Genomic DNA, 19,787 nt, shown 5'->3' on the forward strand with positions numbered 1-19,787 from the left:
GCGGCCATGGGGAGCTGAGGCGGCGGCAGCGGAACCGGTTCCCGGCCGGCCCCGGCCCGCCCGCCCGTTCCCCATGGGCTGCGGGGCCGCGGGACATGGAGCGGTGCGCGGCCCGCCGGGCCCCGGGTGAGCGGGGCCGGAGGCGCGGTGGGGCCCGGGGAGGCCCGCGGCGGGGCCCGGGGAGGCCGCGGCGGGGCCCAGGTCGGGCCCCAGTAGGCCCCGGTGGTGGGCCGTTGCCCCGGTAACGCGGCGGGGCGGGCCCGGGCCGGCAGCGGCGGGGCGGGCCGGGCCGGGCTGGGCCGGGGCCGGGCCATGACGGTGCCCGGGAGATGCCCGAGAAGTGGCCGCGGGTCCGCGTCGCGGCGGGCCGGGTGGGTGCGGCATGGGCACCGCGGAGGAGCAGAAATTGGGGGTGCAGGGATAGGGGTGCAGGGATGCGGCCAAGCAGGACTGGGCAGGTCTGGGATGTGGAATCTGGGGGGCTAGGGCTGCAGGGCTGGGATCCAGAGGTGCAGCTGAGCAGGTCTGGGTGTCTGGGAGAGCAGAGATGCGGTCTAGGGGTGCAGAATCGGATGTTCTAAACTGAGGTTGTGGGGTTGCAGATCAGCAGGGCTGGGGGTGCAGAGATGCATCCTGGGGGTGCAGGGCTGGAAGGGTCTGGCACCCTGGCAGTGCCGAGCTGGAGGAGCAGACAAACAAGACATGGGGGTGGTGCAGAATCTGGGCTCTGGGGATGCAAATAAGCAGAGGTCTAGGGTGCAGGCTTGGGGGGCCTGGGGGTGCAGGTTTTGCTGGTGGGAGTACAGATAAGCAGCACTGGGATTCTGCAGGTGCAGGAGTACAGGTCCTGGCATGGGCCACAGCTGGGAAGCTTCTCTGTTCCCTGGGTTCTGGGTCTTTGGGACTGGCTTGGCAGGCTCTCAGGGTGCAGGGGTGGGTTGGGGTGCAGGGGGTGTCAGGGTGGAAGGGGGGTTGGGGGTGCGGGGGGTGTCAGAATGCAGGGCCGGTCGGGGTTCAGGGGGTGTCAGGGTGCCAGGATCTGATGGGACGCTCTGTTGCAGAAGAGGAGCGGCGAGTGCGAGCCAACGCGCGGGAGTACAACGAGAAGTTCCAGTACGCGGTGAGTGAGAAGGGAGCTGAAACCCCTCCCAGGGGTGTTTTGGGCAAGTTTGTGGGGGCTGGGGCCTGAGTCACCCACAGGTCATGACAAAAAAATAGATATGTTATGACATATCTATTGTTATGACAAAAAACTAGATATTGTCCCTGAGAAATTTGTGCTGATGACATTATGGCAAGGGAGCTGTGGGGCTAGGGGTCACAGTGTGCTCTGTGTGAAGGGTTCAGCCCCTCATCCCTTATGACCAGCTTCCAAAGGTTGCTGGGGGAGGGACAGCACTCACCTTGGGCCTCCCCTAAGCCTGTAGGTTATCCCTGGCTGTTCCAAGGCTGGTTGCAGAGAGGGAATGCAGGGGGTCTGGGTTGGGGTCACCCTTGCAGAGCACTGCTGGAGGAGGCTGGGGCCCTGTCTGGTGACCAAGGCAAGGATCAGCTTCCCCAAGGAAGGTTGCCAGAGGTAGTGCAGGGACAGGAGCTGGGAGTCCAGGCTGCTGCCCAGAGCACCCCAAAGAGCACAGTGAGCCACAGCCCTGCCCTCCAGAGCAAAGGGTGGGGGTTATGGGGCCTCGACAGCCTGTGAACTGCCTTCTGCCCCATCCGTCCCCAGAGCAACTGCATCAAGACCTCAAAGTACAACATTGTCACCTTCCTGCCTGTCAACCTCTTTGAGCAGTTCCAGGAAGTAGCCAACACCTATTTCCTCTTCCTCCTCATCCTGCAGGTGAGTGCTGGGGGGGCAGGCAGAGCTCCTCACACTCTCCTTCCCTACCTGGGCATCCAGGAGGGCTCCAGGCACGCCCACTCCTTGGAATAGTGGAGGTTTGGCACCCTTGAGCAGGGGCAGCATGGGCCTGGGGCTGGCCAGTTCTCCTGTAATTCCTGCTCCCTGTCCCCAGCTGATCCCACAGATCTCTTCGCTCTCCTGGTTCACCACCATCGTGCCTTTGGTTCTTGTCTTAACCATCACAGCTGTCAAGATGCCACTGATGACTATGTGAGGTGGTTTCCCCCATTCCCCTCTGCATGCTGGGCGGGGGGTTGGGACGCTGGTGTGAGGGTGCAGGGCCGTGGCATTTGCGAGGGTGGGGGGGACACAGGAGCCCCTCCCCAAGGAGCTGATGCTGCTGTCTCTTCCCCCCACTTCCAGTTTCCGCCATAAAAGCGACAACCAGGTGAACAACCGGCAGTCTCAGGTGCTGATCGGTGGAGTGTGAGTGTCACAGGGATGGGACAGTGGGGAGGGGGCCGGGGCCCTGCGGGATGTGGTACAGGGCAGTGGGCAGGGCCTGATTCCAGTCCACTGTCCTGCACAGCCTCCGGCAGGAGCAGTGGTGAATGTACGTGTTGGAGGACATCATCAAGTTGGAGAATAACCAGTTTGTGGCGGTGAGTGCGGCCCTGAGATGAGGATGGTCCCAGCTGGGTGGCATATAGGGATTGAATAATGACATGGTGCTGCACCCACTTGCCTTGTGCTCCTCCATCACCTCCTGGGGTGGGGACATCAGGGACTTCTCATCCTGGAAGCTGTGTTTAGGTTGGAGAGTCGGAGCCTTGTTTGGACTCTGGGAATCTGGGTGTTTGGGGCAATGATGGCAAGGCCTGGGTGCAAGGGATGGGCTGGGGACAGACTTTGCAGAGGCTTCAGGGACCCTGCTGACATCCAGGGGCCAGGAGCTTCCCTGGGGAGGGTGTCATGGAGCCCTGGTGTCGGGCCACAACCCTTCACGTGTCTCTCCCAGCAGGCCGACCTCCTTCTCCTCTCCAGCAGCGAACCCCATGGGTTGTGCTACATAGAGACTGCAGAGCTGGATGGGTGGGTGCCCCTGCTCACCTTGCAGGGCCGGGGAAGGCAGGAGCTGGGAGTGAGAGAGTGGGCTGTGGGCAGAGTGGGAGCTGCCAGGCAGCACCTGCCAAGGCCCTCCCTACCAGGCTGTCCCTAATGTGGTGCCTCCTTGCCTGCAGAGAGACCAACATGAAGGTGCGCCAGGCCATACCTGTCACCGCAGAGCTGAGGGACACCAGCAAGCTGGCTCGCTTTGACGGTGAGTGCCCGCGACCAGCCCTCTGCCACGGGGCAGCCCCCACGTTCCTTCCTCCACCACCCTGGAGAAACCAGGATCAGCACACGGCATTGTCCCTGCGGCTTGAAGCAGATCTCTGGGACGCCTGGGATGGTGCTGGGGCACTGGATGCAGCTGGCCATGTGAAGAAGGCAAGGCCCAGCTGAGCTATCCCCTGCACCCAGGTGAGGTGATCTGTGAACCCCCCAACAACAAGCTTGACAGGTTTGGTGGGACACTGTACTGGAAGGAGAACAAGTACCCCCTGAGCAACCAGAACATGCTGCTGCGAGGCTGTGTCCTGCGCAACACCGAGTGGTGCTTTGGCCTCGTCATCTTTGCAGGTAGGCTGAGGCAGCAGCGCAACTGCACTGCACAGAGGGGAGGAAGAGACCCCCCTGATGCCTTCCTGCTCCCCAGGGCCCGACACGAAACTGATGCAGAACAGTGGCCGGACCAAGTTTAAGCGGACGAGCATTGACCGGCTGATGAACACACTGGTGCTCTGGGTATGCAGAAGGCAGATCTTGGGGGCCCTGCCTCTGGCCCAGTCAGGGCTCTGATGTCCTGTCCTGTCCTGTCCTATCCCCAGATCTTTGGGTTTCTGGTGTGCATGGGAGTGATCCTGGCCATTGGCAATGCCATCTGGGAGCACGAGGTGGGCGTCTGCTTCCAGATCTACTTGCCCTGGGACGAGGGGGTGCACAGTGCCTTCTTCTCTGGCTTCCTCTCCTTCTGGTCTTACATCATCATCCTCAACACTGTGGTGCCCATCTCACTCTACGTGAGGTAGGGCAGGGGCCGAGGGGCTGGGTTGGGTGTGTGTGAGGAATTAGGGGTGCCCTCTGGGGGGGGAACACAGGGATGGAGACCATATAAGCAGACCTGTGTGTTCGGGGTGGGTGTGGGCTGCTGTCTTGGTGACAGGTCATGTCTGCCTTCAGGGACACCCCAAGACCTGAGACCCCACGGGTCCCTCGGGGTTCTCCCGGCTGTGTGTGTCTGGCTGCTCGTCTCTCTCTACCCTGGCTGCACGCTGGTTATTTTGCTCTGCCCTCCTACAGCTCCCAGGCTCCTGTACAGTCCCCTTCTCCTCTCTCTTTTAATTTCTCTCTCTTTTCGTTCCCCAGCATGGGTTCTGTCACCCTTAGCCCCGAGGGTAAGAACGTGTCACCCCACCCCTCCCACTAGCTCATTGCTGTCTGCCCTGGGGGCTGGGGAGGGCGTTTGGGGTGCGTAGGTATGTGAGGTGCCTGGGGAGCCCAATGGGCTACCCTCTTGGTGCCAGGCCCTGTCTTGGCGGTGGCTGTTGGTAGGAGCGGGGTGCGGGCCAGCCCTGGGAAGGGCAACCCTGGGTGCCGGGGTGTCCCGAGCACTGAGGGTCTGGGATGGGGGTGTGTGTGCCCGTCACTGGCTCAGCACAGTGTGCTGCCCTGCCCCAGTGACACCGTGCCATGCCCCTCACAGCGTGGAGGTGATCCGGCTTGGGCACAGCTACTTCATCAACTGGGACAAGAAGATGTACTGTGCCCAGCGCCGGACGCCAGCTGAGGCCCGGACCACCACCCTCAATGAGGAGCTGGGGCAGGTGGAGTACATCTTCTCTGACAAGACTGGCAACCCTCACCCAGAACATCATGTCTTCAAGCAAGTGCGCTGTGAACGGGCACAGCTACGGTGAGCGCCTGGTTGCTTGGAGCATGCTGGGGCTGCCCTCAGGGTGGGGGTGCACTGACTCCTCTCCTGCAGACCTTTTGGGGCAGCAGGGGACAAGAGGCTCAACTGGAGCATTGTGGGGCTACTGCTGTCCCGTGGCCCCCGTGGATGTGCCTGCTGGTGGGGCAGCAGCGTTGGGTTCCTGTCGTGGTTAACTCCATACCCTGGTTCACAGGTGACATGCAGGATGTGCTGGGTCACAAGGGCGGAGCTGGGAGAGGTGAGGATGCCGCCAGGTTGGTGTCTGCCCACGCCACGTGCCACAGGGGAGTAACCCTGTCCCTGCCCCCACCAGGGGCCAGAGCCAGTCAACTTCTCCTTCAACACCACTGGCGGACCCGCGGTTTCCAGTTCTGGGACCCCAGCCTGCTGGAAGCCGTCAAGCTGGTGAGACCCCCACGTGCACGAGTTCTTCCGCTGCTCTCGCTCTGCCAACACCGTCATGTCCGAGGGAGAAGAGCGAAGGTGGGCGTGGGGCAGGACCTGTCCCTGTGGGGCGTGGGACACTGGCACTGACCCCCGTGCTGTCCCAGGGGAGCTCTTGTACAAGGCACAGTCCCCGGACGAAGGAGCGCTGGTCACGGCTGCCAGAAACTTTGGCTTCGTTTTCCGGTTCCGCACACCCAAGACCATCACGGTGCACGAGCTGGGTCAAGCCATCACCTACCAGCTGCTGGCCATCCTGGACTTCAACAACGTCCGCAAGCGCATGTCTGTCATCGGTGAGGTGCTGGGTGTGTGTGGCACAGGGACTGGGAAGGCTGCGTGGGGGTTGTGGTGCGGGGCTCGGTGCGGTGTGCTGGGGGACCAGTCCCACGCTAACGGGGATGTGACTGTTGGGTGATGGCTGGGGGTCAGAGCGGGACCTGCTCCTTCACCCCTAAGCCAGGCTCCTGTTCCCCTGCACTCTGTAGTCCCGCTGCCCTGAGGGCAGGATCCGGCTGTACTGCAAAGGCGCTGACACCATCCTGTCTGGAGCGGCTGCACCCTGTCAAACCACGACCTGACCAGCGTCACCGCCGCCCACCTCAATGTGTGTGGGGCAGAGTCCTGGGGGCGGGTGGGGAGGGAAGAGTGGCTGCCCAGGAGCACCGAGCCATGCTTGTGCCCTGTCCTAGGAACACCGTCGGGGTCTGGGGACAACCGTCAGGGTCTGCCAGCACTCCCAGCTCTGACCACTTGCAGGAGTATGCTGCCGAGGGGCTGCGGACACTGGTGCTGGCTTACAAAGACCTGGAGGAGAGCTACTACGGGGACTGGTCGGAGCGTCTGCGCTGGGCTGGCAGTGCCCTCTGAGGCCCGTGAGGATCGCCTGGCTCGGCTCTACGACAAGGTGGAAGCATGATATGATGGTAGGTGGGCTGGGGACTGAGGAGTGGATGGTGGCAGGTTGTGAGTTAATGTTCTGAGATTGCTTCATTTGTAAAGTTAAAGGTGTGAGGCTGGAGGGGGAATTCTGCTGTAATGGAAGCGGAAGCTCATGGTAACTATTGGGTTATCCTCTTTCTCTTTGCAGGATCGATCTTGCAGTCCTGCTAGGAAAGACACCGGTCTTCTATGGAGAGCGAGTCACGAACCTGGAGTCATCCCAGACTCCTTCTCTGGCCCAGCCACTGGTTTTCCAGCAATTCCAAGCAGGACTGCTCTGTCCCAGCCTGCCTCTGGAAACTCCTTCTCTCACCACAGCATGGTAAGGAAATGCTGGTCTCTTCCAGTGGAGATTTGATGGGGGTTGCTCCTTCCCTGACATTCTCTGTCTGTTTGGGTAATGTGGGAAATGCAGTCCTGACACCTGCTTGCTGCTTGGGACTGGCAGAGCCAGGTAATTTGCCAGTCTGCTTCAAATGCAGAGGCCTGAAGTTCATTGCTCAACTTGAAATAATTGGGATAATTCCCCCCCCCTGTTGCCCTTATCTGTGATTTGCAACACGTGCTTCTTTCCTGCTCAGAGGAAAGGAAAAACTCTTATGGTCCAAGGGCTTGCAATTTCAACAATTTGAGAGAAGTGGAAGTGGTTGGGAACTGGTGTTGGATGGAACTGGGGGATGGAATGCTGGCATCTACTGGCAGGAGAGGGAAGGAGGCATTGAGTCAGAGTCAGAGATGTGCAGGGATCTGGGCAGATGTTGCATTGTGTAACTTAAGCAAAAAGAAATAAAAATTGTGCACTTACTGGTGAGGTAGTTGAGGAAGGATTTTTCAAAACCACCTTAACATAGAGCCAAGATCTCCAGGTGTTTCTTTTTTAGCGCAACTGAATGCATGAGAATAATTGAGTACATTTTTAAGATTCTGTCTGTTAGCTTTCTTTGTAGCCCTCTATGGCTGTACCATGCTATGAGTTGGGTGAGAGATGATCATGCCTGCACTCACACATGATGGAAGGCTGGGAGAGAAGCATGAGCCCTCTCTGCCAGCATGTGTGTGCATTTGGAGCTCAGGAGTGTTAAGCTGAGGCACCCAGTGAGAAGCAGCAGGGTACAGTGCATTCAGGTTTATGTAAGAGATGTACCTGTCCTCTGAGCCAAGTTCCAAGCCCTGGGAGATGTTGACTTTGTTATCTCCTTGCTGAATTGCAGGTGAGCATGCTGGGGAAAGGGTTTGGAGATGTCGGGGAGGCCAAAGGCAGCAGATACCACAGGGTCTTCAGTTCTGGAGCAGTTCAAGACAGCCCAGGCGTTGGCTCAGCTGGCAGCTCAGCACACCCAGCCTGCTGGGAGCACCACTGCTGCTTCCTGGGACATGGGATCCACTACGCAGACCTCGTCTCTGGTGCAGTACGGTAAGGAAAAGGAAAAGCAGCATGGCCCCCTAGAGTGGGGAGAGTGTGTTCCCCCTTGGAACTGCAGAGGCAGCAGGGGAAGGGACTCAGCAGAGGGGGAGATCACAAGTTTCAACCAAGCCAGCTGAGCTGGAGAAATGAATAGAACTGTGGGAGCAAGTTTGTGAGACCAAAATATAATAGTGTGTGTGAGTCTCCCCCTGTTCCTTTTATACTTGGAGCAGTTGAATCCATCATTCCAGCATGCTTCAAGGCCAGGGATCTGGCATTCCTGAGCCTCTCACAGTGTGCAGAACTACCTCCTAATGTAAAGTTGTGCCAGAAAAGGTCTGAAAGGGCACTTCTGGAGAATAGGTCCTGAATACCAACACTTGTCAGTTCCTCCTCTCTTGCTGACCTGATGTTATCTTCTAAGGGAATTCGACTTGCTGTTAATGCCAAAAAGTAACTCTACTCTGGGCTGGCCTGAGGGAATAAACAGGGATTGAGAGGCTCTTTTCAGATAAGGTGCAGAGCTCTGCTGTGGTCAAGTGCTAGTGCCATTTCCTTCAGCTTGTGCTTGTTGCAGGGAAATGGCTCTGGTTCAAATCTAAGCTGAAGACAAATCGAGCCCTGTCCTAGTGACAGTGAGTGTTGACAGCTTCTGATCTTCTCAGACAAGAAGCCACAGAGGAGAGTTGGAGAGAATAGAAGCTGTTTTTTAATAAGCTGTGTAAAGGCTTAGTGGAAGGAGGAAGGTGGTGCAAAGACCTGAGGGTGGCAGCCCTGAGCAATGATGTTGCTTGGAGATACCCAGTCCCTGCAGGGGAAGGAGCAGGCAATGGAATACTGGAATGCCGGTAGAAACGGGGGGAGGAAGCGGCATCAGGCTGGTGCAGTGTCTCCACACAAGGGACTCTGGAGTCCAGCTTTTCTTGGAGAATGGAGGACTTCTGCCACGCAAGCTGATTTTGTCCTGTAGAGATGGTGGAAGGAGCTGAGGGGAGAAGAGCTTAAAAAGGCTTGGCAGTGGTGGTGGTGAGAGCACAAGGCTGGGAGTGGAGATGCTGGGGATCTCTGCTCTCTGAGTTTAACTAGGATGACTCCTAGTAGGAAACAAATTTATCTTTCTTGGTAAGTGTCAGAACTTGATTTAGTTTTTAAGGCAACATACCCTGCTAACTCACCTCTGTCATCCCATAGATCTCAAGAACCCAACAGATTTCTTCCGTGCATAGTCCCTTCACTAAGCGACAGGCCTTCACGTCAACCTCGACCATGATAGAAGTGTTTATGCAGGAGAAACAGCCTGTGGTGACGGCCATCCACAACCACCACCGGCACCCCATCCTCCCGCTGCCCAGCAAAACCAATCCTGTGCCCCAGATGTCCCCAGGGTCCTCGGATAACCCAGTCCTCAAGTCCCCAGCCAGCACAGCCGAAGCTGAAGCAGCAGAAGAAAAAAGCATCATTAACATCAAAGGTGCGGATTGATGGTGGGGAAGGAGGTGTCAGATTGTGTTAGAGCTACAGAAGCATCCCTTTGGGCTGGTGAGGGAAGGTCTGGGGTTGCCGTTCCTGCTGCTAGCATGGGGTGTTTGTGGGGGTGATGGAGTTACACGCCAGCCTGGGTTGAAGGCGTAATCAGAGGCTGCAAGCCTGTAACTGCCATTGTGATGCTGGCAGACATGGGCACTAAAGCAGTTCTCTGTGCTGATCCCAGGGAACGACCTGGGGCCGTTCTGTTGTTCCTCCCTTGCAGATTCCTGCACTTGCAGTGGGAAATGCCTGGCTCGGCGGATATCTCCAGGGGCTAAACCTGCAGTTTGGGGCGTTACAGTTGGTTCGGAGCCTGTTCTCGCTGAGTACGAGTCGACGCCCACAACCAGCGCTGCCATTAGCCAGTCTCAGAGCAGCCTGTACACCAGCACGGCCAGGGTGAGCGCCAGGAACCTTAAATCTAAGCAGGCGCTTTGAATGTCGTTGATCCCATGGACTTGAGTTGTGCTGCATACTAGTAGACCCTTTCTGACTGCGCGCTGTGGTCACAAAGGGGGGACAGCGTATGCAACAGCAAAGCGTAGTTGCCAGCAGACTCTATCGGGCAGCTCTGTGGCTTGTTTCGGCCTGCGGCACTTGGACAGAAAGCAGAGTTTTCCTGCTGCCCTTAAACTGTGTTGCTGGAAACACAGAGGGGAATCCCCCGCACAACCGCTCTGTGTCCCCGGTGAACAGATTGAGTGCTTGTCCTGCTTTTTGCCTGGCAAACTGGGACACAGCGGGATAGGTGTATCTACGGCGCCTTGCCAAAGCGATATGTTTCTGTCTTCTCTTGGGCTGACCCATCAGTAGCTGGCCGAGTCTCTTAAGTGCTAGGCAGTGTGTGAGGCAGGGCTGTGGCTGGGTGCCAGCTTCCTCCCACCACCTGCTCTCTGGGTGTGTTTCTTGGCTTGGCTGCTTCATGCGGTGCCTTATGCTGATGCTTGGGGCTCTTTATCTTGGATATTTTTTCTCCCCCCCTTTATAGTGAATCCTTCATCCACGATTTCATCCAATCAAAGCCAGGAGTCTGGTTACCAGAGCGGCACAATACAGACAAGCAACATTACCTCCCAGAACAGCGCTCAGGGACCCACTGTATGAACAGAGATCCACCCAGACGAGGCGATACCCAAATTCCATCTCCTCCCTCGCCCCAAAAAAGATCTGACCCAGGCTAAGGTAAGAGAACAACTTTTATCACCTGTTTGTGCTGAGTGAGCCTTGTGTGTGAAGCAGTGTCTCCGGGGGAAGCTGAGTGGGTTATCAAGTGTTCTCCAGCCTCACTGTTGGCTCATGAGCTCTCTATGAGAGCTCTCATCGGCTGCTCCCAGAGCCCCTAGCTGTGCTGCGTACCTGGGACTGATGTCAAGTTGATTGCAAGGTGTGTGTTGTGTCTCACGCAGTTACCCTGCTAGACAGGGGCGTGCTGGCGAAGGATTTATTTCCTCTTAAAGATTTGGTTCTTGCATGCTGACACCAGTTCAGTACATCAGGTTGGCTAATGAACGTGGGTTGAGGATGTTTGAGGTGTCTTAAACTACCAGCAGCAGAGGAAACTTCTCGCACTAATTTTCTCAAATATACACGTGGGGGTCGTGCGGTCATGGGGCTAGTTGACCTTGGAACGGACCCCAGCACAGGTCTGGGTGACACGTGTTGGTAGCAGGACCTTTTCTGAACTGAGGAAGGAGTGTGGGAGGGAGCTAACACCGAGCTCTGCCTCTGGAAATGCGCAGCTGTGATGGCCCAGTACTCCTTTTTTCTTCTCTCTTTCTCAGAAGGGTTTTCAGTCTGTACAGCCCGCGCCGTTACAAACCACACAGGCCGTTGAAGGTAAGTGTCTGCCAGCACAGCAGGTGACCGGTGTCTCTTGTGCTGCTCGTGTTCCTCTGCTTCGGATGAGAAGCTTTATCTGTGCTAATAGCACGTCCTTTCCCCGCTGGACTAATGCTACCATTTAGATTATTTGCTTGCCTTGAAACATTGAGCTTTCTGTTGATGGATCCATGAGATCCTTGATGAGTCACCAATGAACATAATTTATTCTGCTTTTTTTGTAGAATGACATCTGTAGGTCTTGAAGCTCTTTGTAGAGCCAAGGGCAGTGTAAAGTGAGACATAGAATACACAACGTGTGTAACTGGTTGGCAGCAGTGAGGAATCCCCAGATCTCCTGACTTCTTTGGCTGAGTCATTTGCTGGGTCCTCTGGAAGTTGCCAGTAGCTGCCCCTAACCCAAAGCTTTTCTTTTAGGTGCTACAGGCCCCGCAGTGAAATCCGATTCCCCCTCTGCTCCCAGTATCACACCTCCCAGTGCTGGGGTGTCCTGCATCGTCCTTGCTGACAACAGCCAGCCAACACGTCGACAGCTCTGAGCCAGCCTGAGCCACAGCGAGGAGCTCCCATTACAACCACTGCCCAGCTCAGCAGGTGAGGAGCTCAGGGGTTGGATTTCTGGAGAAGCAGAACTAGAAGCAGAAATCCGTACTAGACATCAGAGATCTGTCTCGTGCAGTGAGGAAGACTGAGATGACTCATCCCATCTGAGTAGATGGGAAATGGGATAGTGCCACTAATAGTGACTCTCTCACCTTGGTTTGACAACCTTTTATTTCTCCTCCTGCAGTGCGTTGCCCACCCAGCAGAACGTCTGTCCTCATCCACATCCTCTGGGCGAACATCAACTTCAACTCTCCTGGTGAGTCTGGGTGTGGTCTCGCGCTCTGTGCCCGTTCCCACTTGGCTTGGCCAGGTTCTCTGGGTGCCTGACCTTGGGGCTGTGGTTGTGACAGAACCTGCCAGGCTGCTGGCTGTCCTGCTGGAGTTTGGGTGCTGTGTGGAGAGAGGACGGGGGGGGGGGGGTTTATGTCAGAACACTGCCTGTGCACCTGTGGCTTGAGGCTGTTGACCCCCTGCTTGTCTCTTGGCTGAGCAGTGGCTCTTTGGGTCTGTAGCAGCCCTTGAAAGCGCTACAGATTCACAACCATGTCAGAGCAAACTGGTAGCTGATGCAGTGCTACCAAATGTCTCTACTGCTGGAGCTCTCACAGTATGGAGTCCCTGGGTATCGGCTTCTGCAGCAGAATAATCTCCCCTGCCACAAATGTTGGTGTCTTGCCCTGCTCCCCCAGCAGAGAGATTGTTGGGGCACAGCCACAGGAGAGGCTTGAAAACATTAGGGGTTGGCTGCTGTCAGGACTTTGGACTTAAGCCAGGTGCAAAGCAGGTTTCCTTGTAGCCTGCAGCAGTTCCCTGCAGGACACCAGGTGCGGCACAGCGTGTATTTTTCGTAGACAGTGTCCTGTGGGTACCTGTGCACTCTGTTCCACCTGCCTGGTCCCCTGACTCTCCTCCCTTCCTTCCCTAGCACACGAGTGTGGAGAGTGAAGCGAGCCTCCATTCTTCGGCTAGCACTTTCTCCACCTCCGCCCAGCACGGTGTCGGCCGCGCCGCCGGTGGTCAGTGTTTCATCCAGCCTCAGCAGCGTCAGCAGCCTGGGCCTCAGCCATCAGCAGCAACTCCACGGTGACGGCCTCCACTCGAAGCTCCGTTTGCAACAACATCAGGTACTTTCCTGGGTCCTGCTGTACAGGAGCTAAGAGAGTGAGTTTCTGCTTGCTTTGCTCTACTGTGGAAATTTCTCTTCCTTTGTCAGGAAAAGCTCCTCCTAATCTCCCTCCTGAGTCCCACCGTTGTGCCTAATCCATACATCATGGCTCCAGGGTTACCTACATGCCTATCCAGTGAGTAGAACAATGCTTTATGGTAATGTCATGCCACCAGATCCCTCCCAGCTCCCTCTGCAGGCAGGGAGGGATGCAGGATGGTGGGGAGACCAAAAACTGACATAGCTCGGTGGGGCTGCCTTGGACAGGTGGGTTTGAACCTCCTGCTTTCATGAAATCCACGTGCCCGTGGGTTGTAAATGTCTGTCCTCGTGACCCCAGAGCAGAGTCTCCTGTACCTATTCTCAGCAGCCTCCCCAGCCTTTGGGGAGCAGCAGCCCTTGGCAGAGCATGGTGCATGGGAGCATGGAGCTGTGTTAGAACATGCTGTGACAAAGGGCAAACACAGTCAGGCAAGGGTGGTGACTCCCACGAAGTCTAGGGGTGTGTCACAGCCCTCTCCTAGGGTTGAGAACAGATTTGAGGAAAAACTGCTCAAGGCTGTGGTGGTCTGGAGCACTGTCCTCTTGAGCAGCTCACGGAACCCCCAGCAGCATCAGCCTTTATAGGGAGTGGCTGCCTGCACCTGGGGGGTCATGGGCTGCTGACCAGCTGCTGTTTGGCTTATCTCATGTTTATCTAAATGTTAATCTAAAATTAGATAAGTGTCTTTATCTAGTCATCTGCTGCTCTTTTTCTAGCCACAGGTGTACGGATACGATGACTTGCAAATGCTCCAGACGAGATTCCCATTGTGAGTAGTGCAGAGTGACAGGGGACACACCACTTCTGCTGGCTCTGAGTGCTGTGGGTTATAGACAGGTCAGGCTGTGGGTAGTCCCGAAGAGCTGGAAAAATGGGGTGCTGGATGGCTGCACTTCTCTGTGACAGCTATCAGAGTTAGTCAGTTGCTCCTTGACACGTAGGAATTTGGGTTGCATGAGTTACTCATCAGCAGTATCTCTTGTGGGGCCAGGAAGCATGAGAACAGCAGCAGGGCTGTTGTAGAGATTCACCTCTGATCCTTGACTTAGGCAGTGACTAAATACTTCTTAGAATGGGCTTTACTTAGTGATAGGACATGTCCATTTTCTTTGAAGCAGAGGGGGAAAGTCCAGGCAGTTTAAAGACTGCATACCAGTAGACCTTATCTGGTTCTTCTAATAGCCAGATCAGGGGGACGGTGCATGCTACAAAAACCTGGGGCTGCTGTAGGTCGTGATCAGCCTGGATGTGGCTGGTTGAACTGTGGTACCCTGACATATCTTGCAGCTGCAGGACGGAAATTCTCTATCCCAAAAGATACTGCTTTGCACCTTTAGACAGAGCTGATAAAATATCTCCATTTGTTTTTATTCATCAGGATTACTACAGCATCCCATTCCCCACACCCACCACCCCGCTGACTGAAGAGATGGCAGCCTGAGCAGCAATCCATACTCTGGTAGGGAAAAATCTGCTCTAAATCCCATTCCATCAGGTTGTGCTGCTGCTACTGGTGTCCCTGTGCCTTTGTCTGCTGGAGCTACATCTGCACCAGCCTCCTGCACTGCCTTTGTTTTGGAGCAAGTCTCGCAGCTAATTCCTTGTCTGGTCCTTGGACATCTGGTTTGTCAAGGCTTGTTACAGGGAAGAGGTGGGCGAGTAGGAGTTAGTGTGCAGTTGGAAAGGGAGTGAGGAAGGGCTGAAAGATTCAGCGAGGAGTACAGCTGGGGAAACTGCTTTCCAGGTGGTGGTGAGGCCAGCACTCAAGCACTTGCGAGTAAAAATACAAAGAAGCACAAATATGGAGAAATTAAGTTTTTCATCTATGGGACAGTCTTATCAAGGAAACCAGCAGGACACTGGGGACCAAGCACTCAGCGGGTGCCTGACCACTCACTGACCTTGGTAGATGCGTTTATGCACTGCCAACTGCAGTGGGCAGTAACTGTGCTGAGCTTTCCACAGCTTTAGGAATTGTTGCACTTTGAGGTTTGCTATTTTTCCAGCACTGATTCTCCCTGGCTTCAGCAGGAGCCAGTTTGTGTGGAAGTGCTTTTGCCCAGCTGAGGCTTAAATGCCAAGCTTGGAGTGTGGCCCCATGTGAGCTCTGAACTGGAGAGATTTTGCGTAGAAGAACCAAGCGGGTGCTCCATGAAGAGCAGCAAATGGAGCTTCCCCCAGCCCTGCAGCCAAGCCCTCCACAGCCCAGGCAGGGAACTGGGTTGTGTTCAGTCCTGCTGCTGGTGCACAGAGAGGGATGAAGGAGAGCTGTAGCACCAGGCTCTGCTGCACAGGCAGCCAATAGCAGGTTTATCCAGTGCTGGATTGTGGGCTGACGTCAGGCAGTGCAGCACAGTAGCTGAGCTACTGTGGGCTTCCCCTTCCCCCCGGTAGTCCTCTCAGGGCCAAGAGTAATTAACAGCTTTGCCTTATCAACGTGCAAAGGTTCTGAGTCTTGTGAGGGCAGCAGACTTTTGCAGTGGCAGGAGGAGGAACTGATTCAAGTAGCTGTTTATCAAAAGGCTGGGTCAGCTTTGGGCTGAGTTGGAACAAGGCCAGGATCTGGCACTTTGTGTTCTTCACTCTCAACCTCCTCTACTTCAGGTGACTTAACAAAATTTGGCGAGGAGATGCCTCCTTCCTCCTGCTCCTGCAACAACTCTGGCACAGCCTCAGCAGAGCCAGACCCAGACCCATCACACCACGCAGCAGACGTCCTGAACCCGGCGTCTGCCTCCTGGCTACAGTTTACACCATGTCGCCGTACTACACAGGGGTACCAGGGCTCCCAAGCACCTTCCAGTATGGTGCCCGCCGTGTTCCCTGTGAGTTTCCTGGAGGCAAGGTGTGGGATTTGGGCAGGGGGGTTGCACAGCAAAGCCTCTCCTCACTCTGCTCCTCTCTGTTCTGTAGTTGCTCCTACCTCTTCCAAGCAGCATGTGTGAATGTCAGCGTCAACGCATCAGCGGACCCCCTTCCAACAGCCCAGTGGCTACTGGCTCTCATGGGTACAGCACTGGTAAGAGACCTGTTGGAGCACCTTCCCACGGTAGCAGGGCTTGTTCCCAGTCTCCCTGGCTGTGCTGGGGACTGCTGTCTTCCGGCAGTAAGGGAGGAGAATGCCTGGGGTGCCACTCTCATGTCATTCATTTATCCCTGGAAAGGCCCAGGATTGTTCTGTATCCACATCTGGAGCGGTTTTGGGAGATACAGAGCCCTCCTCTGTGCCCTCATGCCCTCCTCTGTGGCCCCACAGTCCGAGTGGCTGGGGCCTTGACCCCCTGTCAGAAGCTGAATTGTTTGGTTTTATTTGATTTGTTGTTTTTTTAACTGCCACTCTGTGATCAATAGAACAGCAATTATTCTGGATTTGAATTCATTTCCCACCAGTGTTTGGTAGACACTTTCTAGGGAGGTGTCCTTGATTCAAAGATGCAGGAAGGTTGTGAACCTGCCGCCTGTCTTGGTACTGGTTTCACTGGTTGGCCTCCAGCTTGACTTACACAGGGGTGCATTTGGGTCCCTCTTCCAGCCTTTAAATTCCCCTTGTCCTTCTTTTCACTACATTAGAGCCCTTCGAGATACTGTTTCCTATTTGTGAAGGTCCTTCAGCTTTGTACCAGGTCATCTTGTGCTGAGTCCTTCAAACCTCCTTGATTTCAGCACTTTTTCTGCACCTTACAGGTCACTGAGTTCTCCTCTGGGCCACCCTGTTTTACAGACAGCCCTGTGCAGGTTGTGTTGGCGATCACTGCACCAACTATCCCAGCCCACAGCGGAGTTGCCTTTACATGCAATTGCCTGTTATACACATGAGGAGCTCTCAGGCTGTTCTTGCTGCCGTGTTCCATGCTGGGGGTTTGTTTCCGTGTCTCTGTGCTGCATTCCCCAGCTCTCCTCAGAGCTGCTGTTTTCTGTGTGTGTTCTCTGTGTGTTTTTCCAGCCCCTCGCTTGCTTTCTGGACGCGTGTCCAGAGCAGAAGAACTTAAATTTGTATGGGCGCTTTGTTCACGACCATGCCAGCACCCTGCTCCCCAGGCGGATCTATCTTTAGACCTTCCCTGGCCACCAGAGCTCTCCACCAGGTGCTGCTGGTTGTCAGCAGCTCCTGCTGAACCGGTGGCTGCTGCCTAACGCTCTCCCTGCCTCTCCCTCCTCTGCAGGTGTATCCGTGACATCCAGTAATACAGGCGTGCCAGACATCTCGGGCTCTGTCTACTCCAAAACTCAGGTTAGTGTCTGTGAGTGCTCCCTGCGTGGTTCCAGAGAGGAACTGAGCTCTGAGACAGCCTCCCTGTGCAATAAAGGTCTCTTCCCTTGGATTGGTCAGCCAGGGACCTTCCCCAGTTTAGAGCAATTCTAAGCCCAGAAAGAGCCATAGGAAGAGACTCCATCCATTCTCCTGCATCACACGCTGACTCTGGGCCCACGACGCGTAGAGCTGGGGAGGGCACACTGCCAGCCTGGCTCCCAGCCCCTTACTCCACTGTTGGCATCCTCTCCTCAGCAATCCTTCGAGAAGCAGGGATTTCACACTGGAACCCCGGCAGCCTCCTTCAACCTGCCTTCGGCACTGGGCAGTGGTGGCCCCATCAACCCTGCGACGGCGGCGGCGTATCCCCCCACCCCCTTCATGCACATCCTGACCCCCGCATCAGCAGCCCCACTCGCAGATCCTCCACCACCACCTGCAGCAGGACGGGCAGGTGAGCGATGCCCCCCGTGCTCCAGCCCTTGCTGGGTATCTCCTAGGGCTCTTCCTCCCCCTCCAGCTTTGTCCCTCCCCCCTCCTCCCTCCCTCGTGTCCTGCAGCGGACACACGCTGTGACACACACACACTCACACCTGCACATACACACAGAGAGGTGAGAGGATGAGGTGAGGACACACCCGGGGTGTGCTCTGCTGGGGGGGTACTTGGCACAACCCCCCCATGCTGGCCAGGCTGCACTAGGAATGGCCAGGTAGTGCCCCTCACGCAGACACACTCGGGGCGTTCCCGATCATCCCCCTGTCCTCAGAGGGGCAGCCCCACAGGCCAAGCAGCAAAGGGGTCACTTGCCACAGCCATGACCCTGCCGGAGGCTTTCAGGTCTAACCGTGGATTTCTACTGTCATAGTTTGTCCCTTTATTTTAACATATCCTGGTACTGCAACAGCTTCCAATATTTGCAGATGATACTGTGCTGCCAACGCCAGCAGGAAGATCAGGTAATGAACTCTCTGATAATGCATTGCACTTGCCCTGGGTCTCCCCCCTGCCCCTAAGGCTGCCCAGGCTCAAGTAGCCTCTTCCTTCTCCCCCGTGGCCGCACAAGGTGAGGAGAGATGCCCTCAGTCGGTATGTGCACACACACACACACCCCCCCCACCCCCACGTGCAGACACACACGTTCCTGCGCTGACCCTTTCCCCCTCCCTGCTGCCCCTGGCCCTGTGTGCTGCTGGCCTGGAGGAAGGCATGGAGCAGAGGGAGGGTGCTGGGGCTGCCAGGGCACAGACAGGACAGCCCCAGTGCCCCAGCACTGGGAGCTCGGCTGGGCGGAGGCAGAGCAGCGGACGCCGAGGAGCCGCCGTGGCCGCAGTGCCTGGCAGGGCTGAGGCATCGTCCTGCAGAGTGGGCTGGGGCCGGTTCCCCCCACACTCACCACCCGCTTCTCCTTCTGCCCCTTCCTGCAGAGCGGCTCCGGGCAGCGCAGCCAAGGCAGCTCCATCCCCCAGAAATCCCAGGCCAACAAATCCGCCTACAACAGCTACAGCTGGGGTGCCAACTGAGGCCGGGCCCCACCACCACCACTTTGCTTCCGGAAGAGAATCCCAGCTACCCCGATGATGCTGAAGGATCCCAGGGAGGAGAGAGCCCTGTGGTGGGGAGCGCCCAGGCCCCCAACCCCGGCAGGGCCCCGCAGGGCAGGCCGCAGGCGCCTCTGCGTTGTCTGTCTTCAGCCACTTTCCTGTTGTATGTAATATAGAATTTGTATTTTTTCTTTTTTTTTTTTCCTTTTTTTTTCTCTCTGCATTCAGATCTGAACCGTTTGCCGTAGGGGCCTGTTTTGGTTTTTACTCCTTTCTGTCCCCTCTCCCCTTCTGCTGCCCCAGAACCTCTCAGATTCAAAGGAGTGGAAGCTGCGAGTCGCCTACAGCAAACCCCCTTATTATTAGGAATAAGACCAGTAATTGATATGAGCAGCATTGTAAGATTAATTAGTTGAAGTGTTTTTTTTGTACCGTGTTCTAAATTTAATGGATAAATGTGTCTTGTATATAAAAACAAAAACCCCATGCCGTCCTCTAGTTCTCTCATTTCCTCCCCCCTCCCCGTATTTTACATTCTCCATCTGCGTGCCCCTCCCCTCCTCACAGGCCCTGAGTGCAGGTCCTGCTCCCCTTGCACGCTGTAAGTATCTTCTGCTTTTGGGTTGGGTTTTTTTTCTTTTTTTTTTTTTTTTCTATGCAGTCCAGATCTTGTATTTTTCGGTTCCACCTGGTCCCTTCAGCTGCAGTCCCAAGCAGGGATTTACTGAAGAGAATAAAGATCACAAAGTGATGTGTGTATTTTTCCCACCTTTCAGCCTGGTTCCCTATTTTTGGTGCAGGGGGGGGAGGCCCTGGAGGGGCGGGGGTGGCAATGCTTCCCCTACCTCTCCCCACCGTCTTGCTGGTTTGTGGGGGTTTTTTGTCCGCTCGTTTTGTGGATTTTTTTCCCGGCTGCAGCTCTGGGCAGCAGCAGGATCCCAGCATAGGGACAAGGTCAGAGTCCTTCTCCCCGAGATTCCCACCTTCCACTTTTTCCCTTCCACTGCTCCTCTCGGAGCTTGGGGGCTCCACCCCAGCCCCCACGTCCCCAGGAGGGGCTCGGGACAGGCTCGGCTGTCACGGAGGGGAGTCTCGGGCGCTGGGGAGGGCAGTGGGACCATGAGGGTGGCAGGAAGGCCC

General features: G+C 56.1%; 1 protein-coding gene, 1 non-coding gene and 1 pseudogene across 2 annotated transcripts; all 3 read left to right on the plus strand.

Moving 5' to 3' along the window:
* The first annotated feature begins 58 nt into the window (after positions 1-58).
* LOC116799631 (phospholipid-transporting ATPase ID-like) lies at positions 59-5,826 on the plus strand. The gene is given in 15 exon segments (XM_032712882.1): positions 59-126; positions 1,062-1,120; positions 1,727-1,840; positions 2,016-2,113; positions 2,267-2,329; positions 2,433-2,505; positions 2,865-2,935; positions 3,085-3,164; positions 3,368-3,526; positions 3,603-3,691; positions 3,775-3,971; positions 4,650-4,859; positions 5,194-5,363; positions 5,432-5,620; positions 5,813-5,826. Coding segments are annotated over 15 exon segments (1,617 nt in total). The 5' UTR covers positions 59-95.
* A 170-nt stretch (positions 5,827-5,996) lies between these two features.
* Positions 5,997-19,415, plus strand: LOC116799632 (annotated as a pseudogene).
* LOC116799902 lies at positions 13,997-14,131 on the plus strand. Its single transcript, XR_004361139.1, has one exon. It is a non-coding gene; the product is annotated as a small nucleolar RNA SNORA58 (small nucleolar RNA).
* Positions 19,416-19,787: the final 372 nt, after the last annotated feature.

Source organism: Chiroxiphia lanceolata, chromosome 29 (genome assembly GCF_009829145.1).
Source record: "Chiroxiphia lanceolata isolate bChiLan1 chromosome 29, bChiLan1.pri, whole genome shotgun sequence".
NCBI lineage: Eukaryota > Metazoa > Chordata > Aves > Passeriformes > Pipridae > Chiroxiphia > Chiroxiphia lanceolata.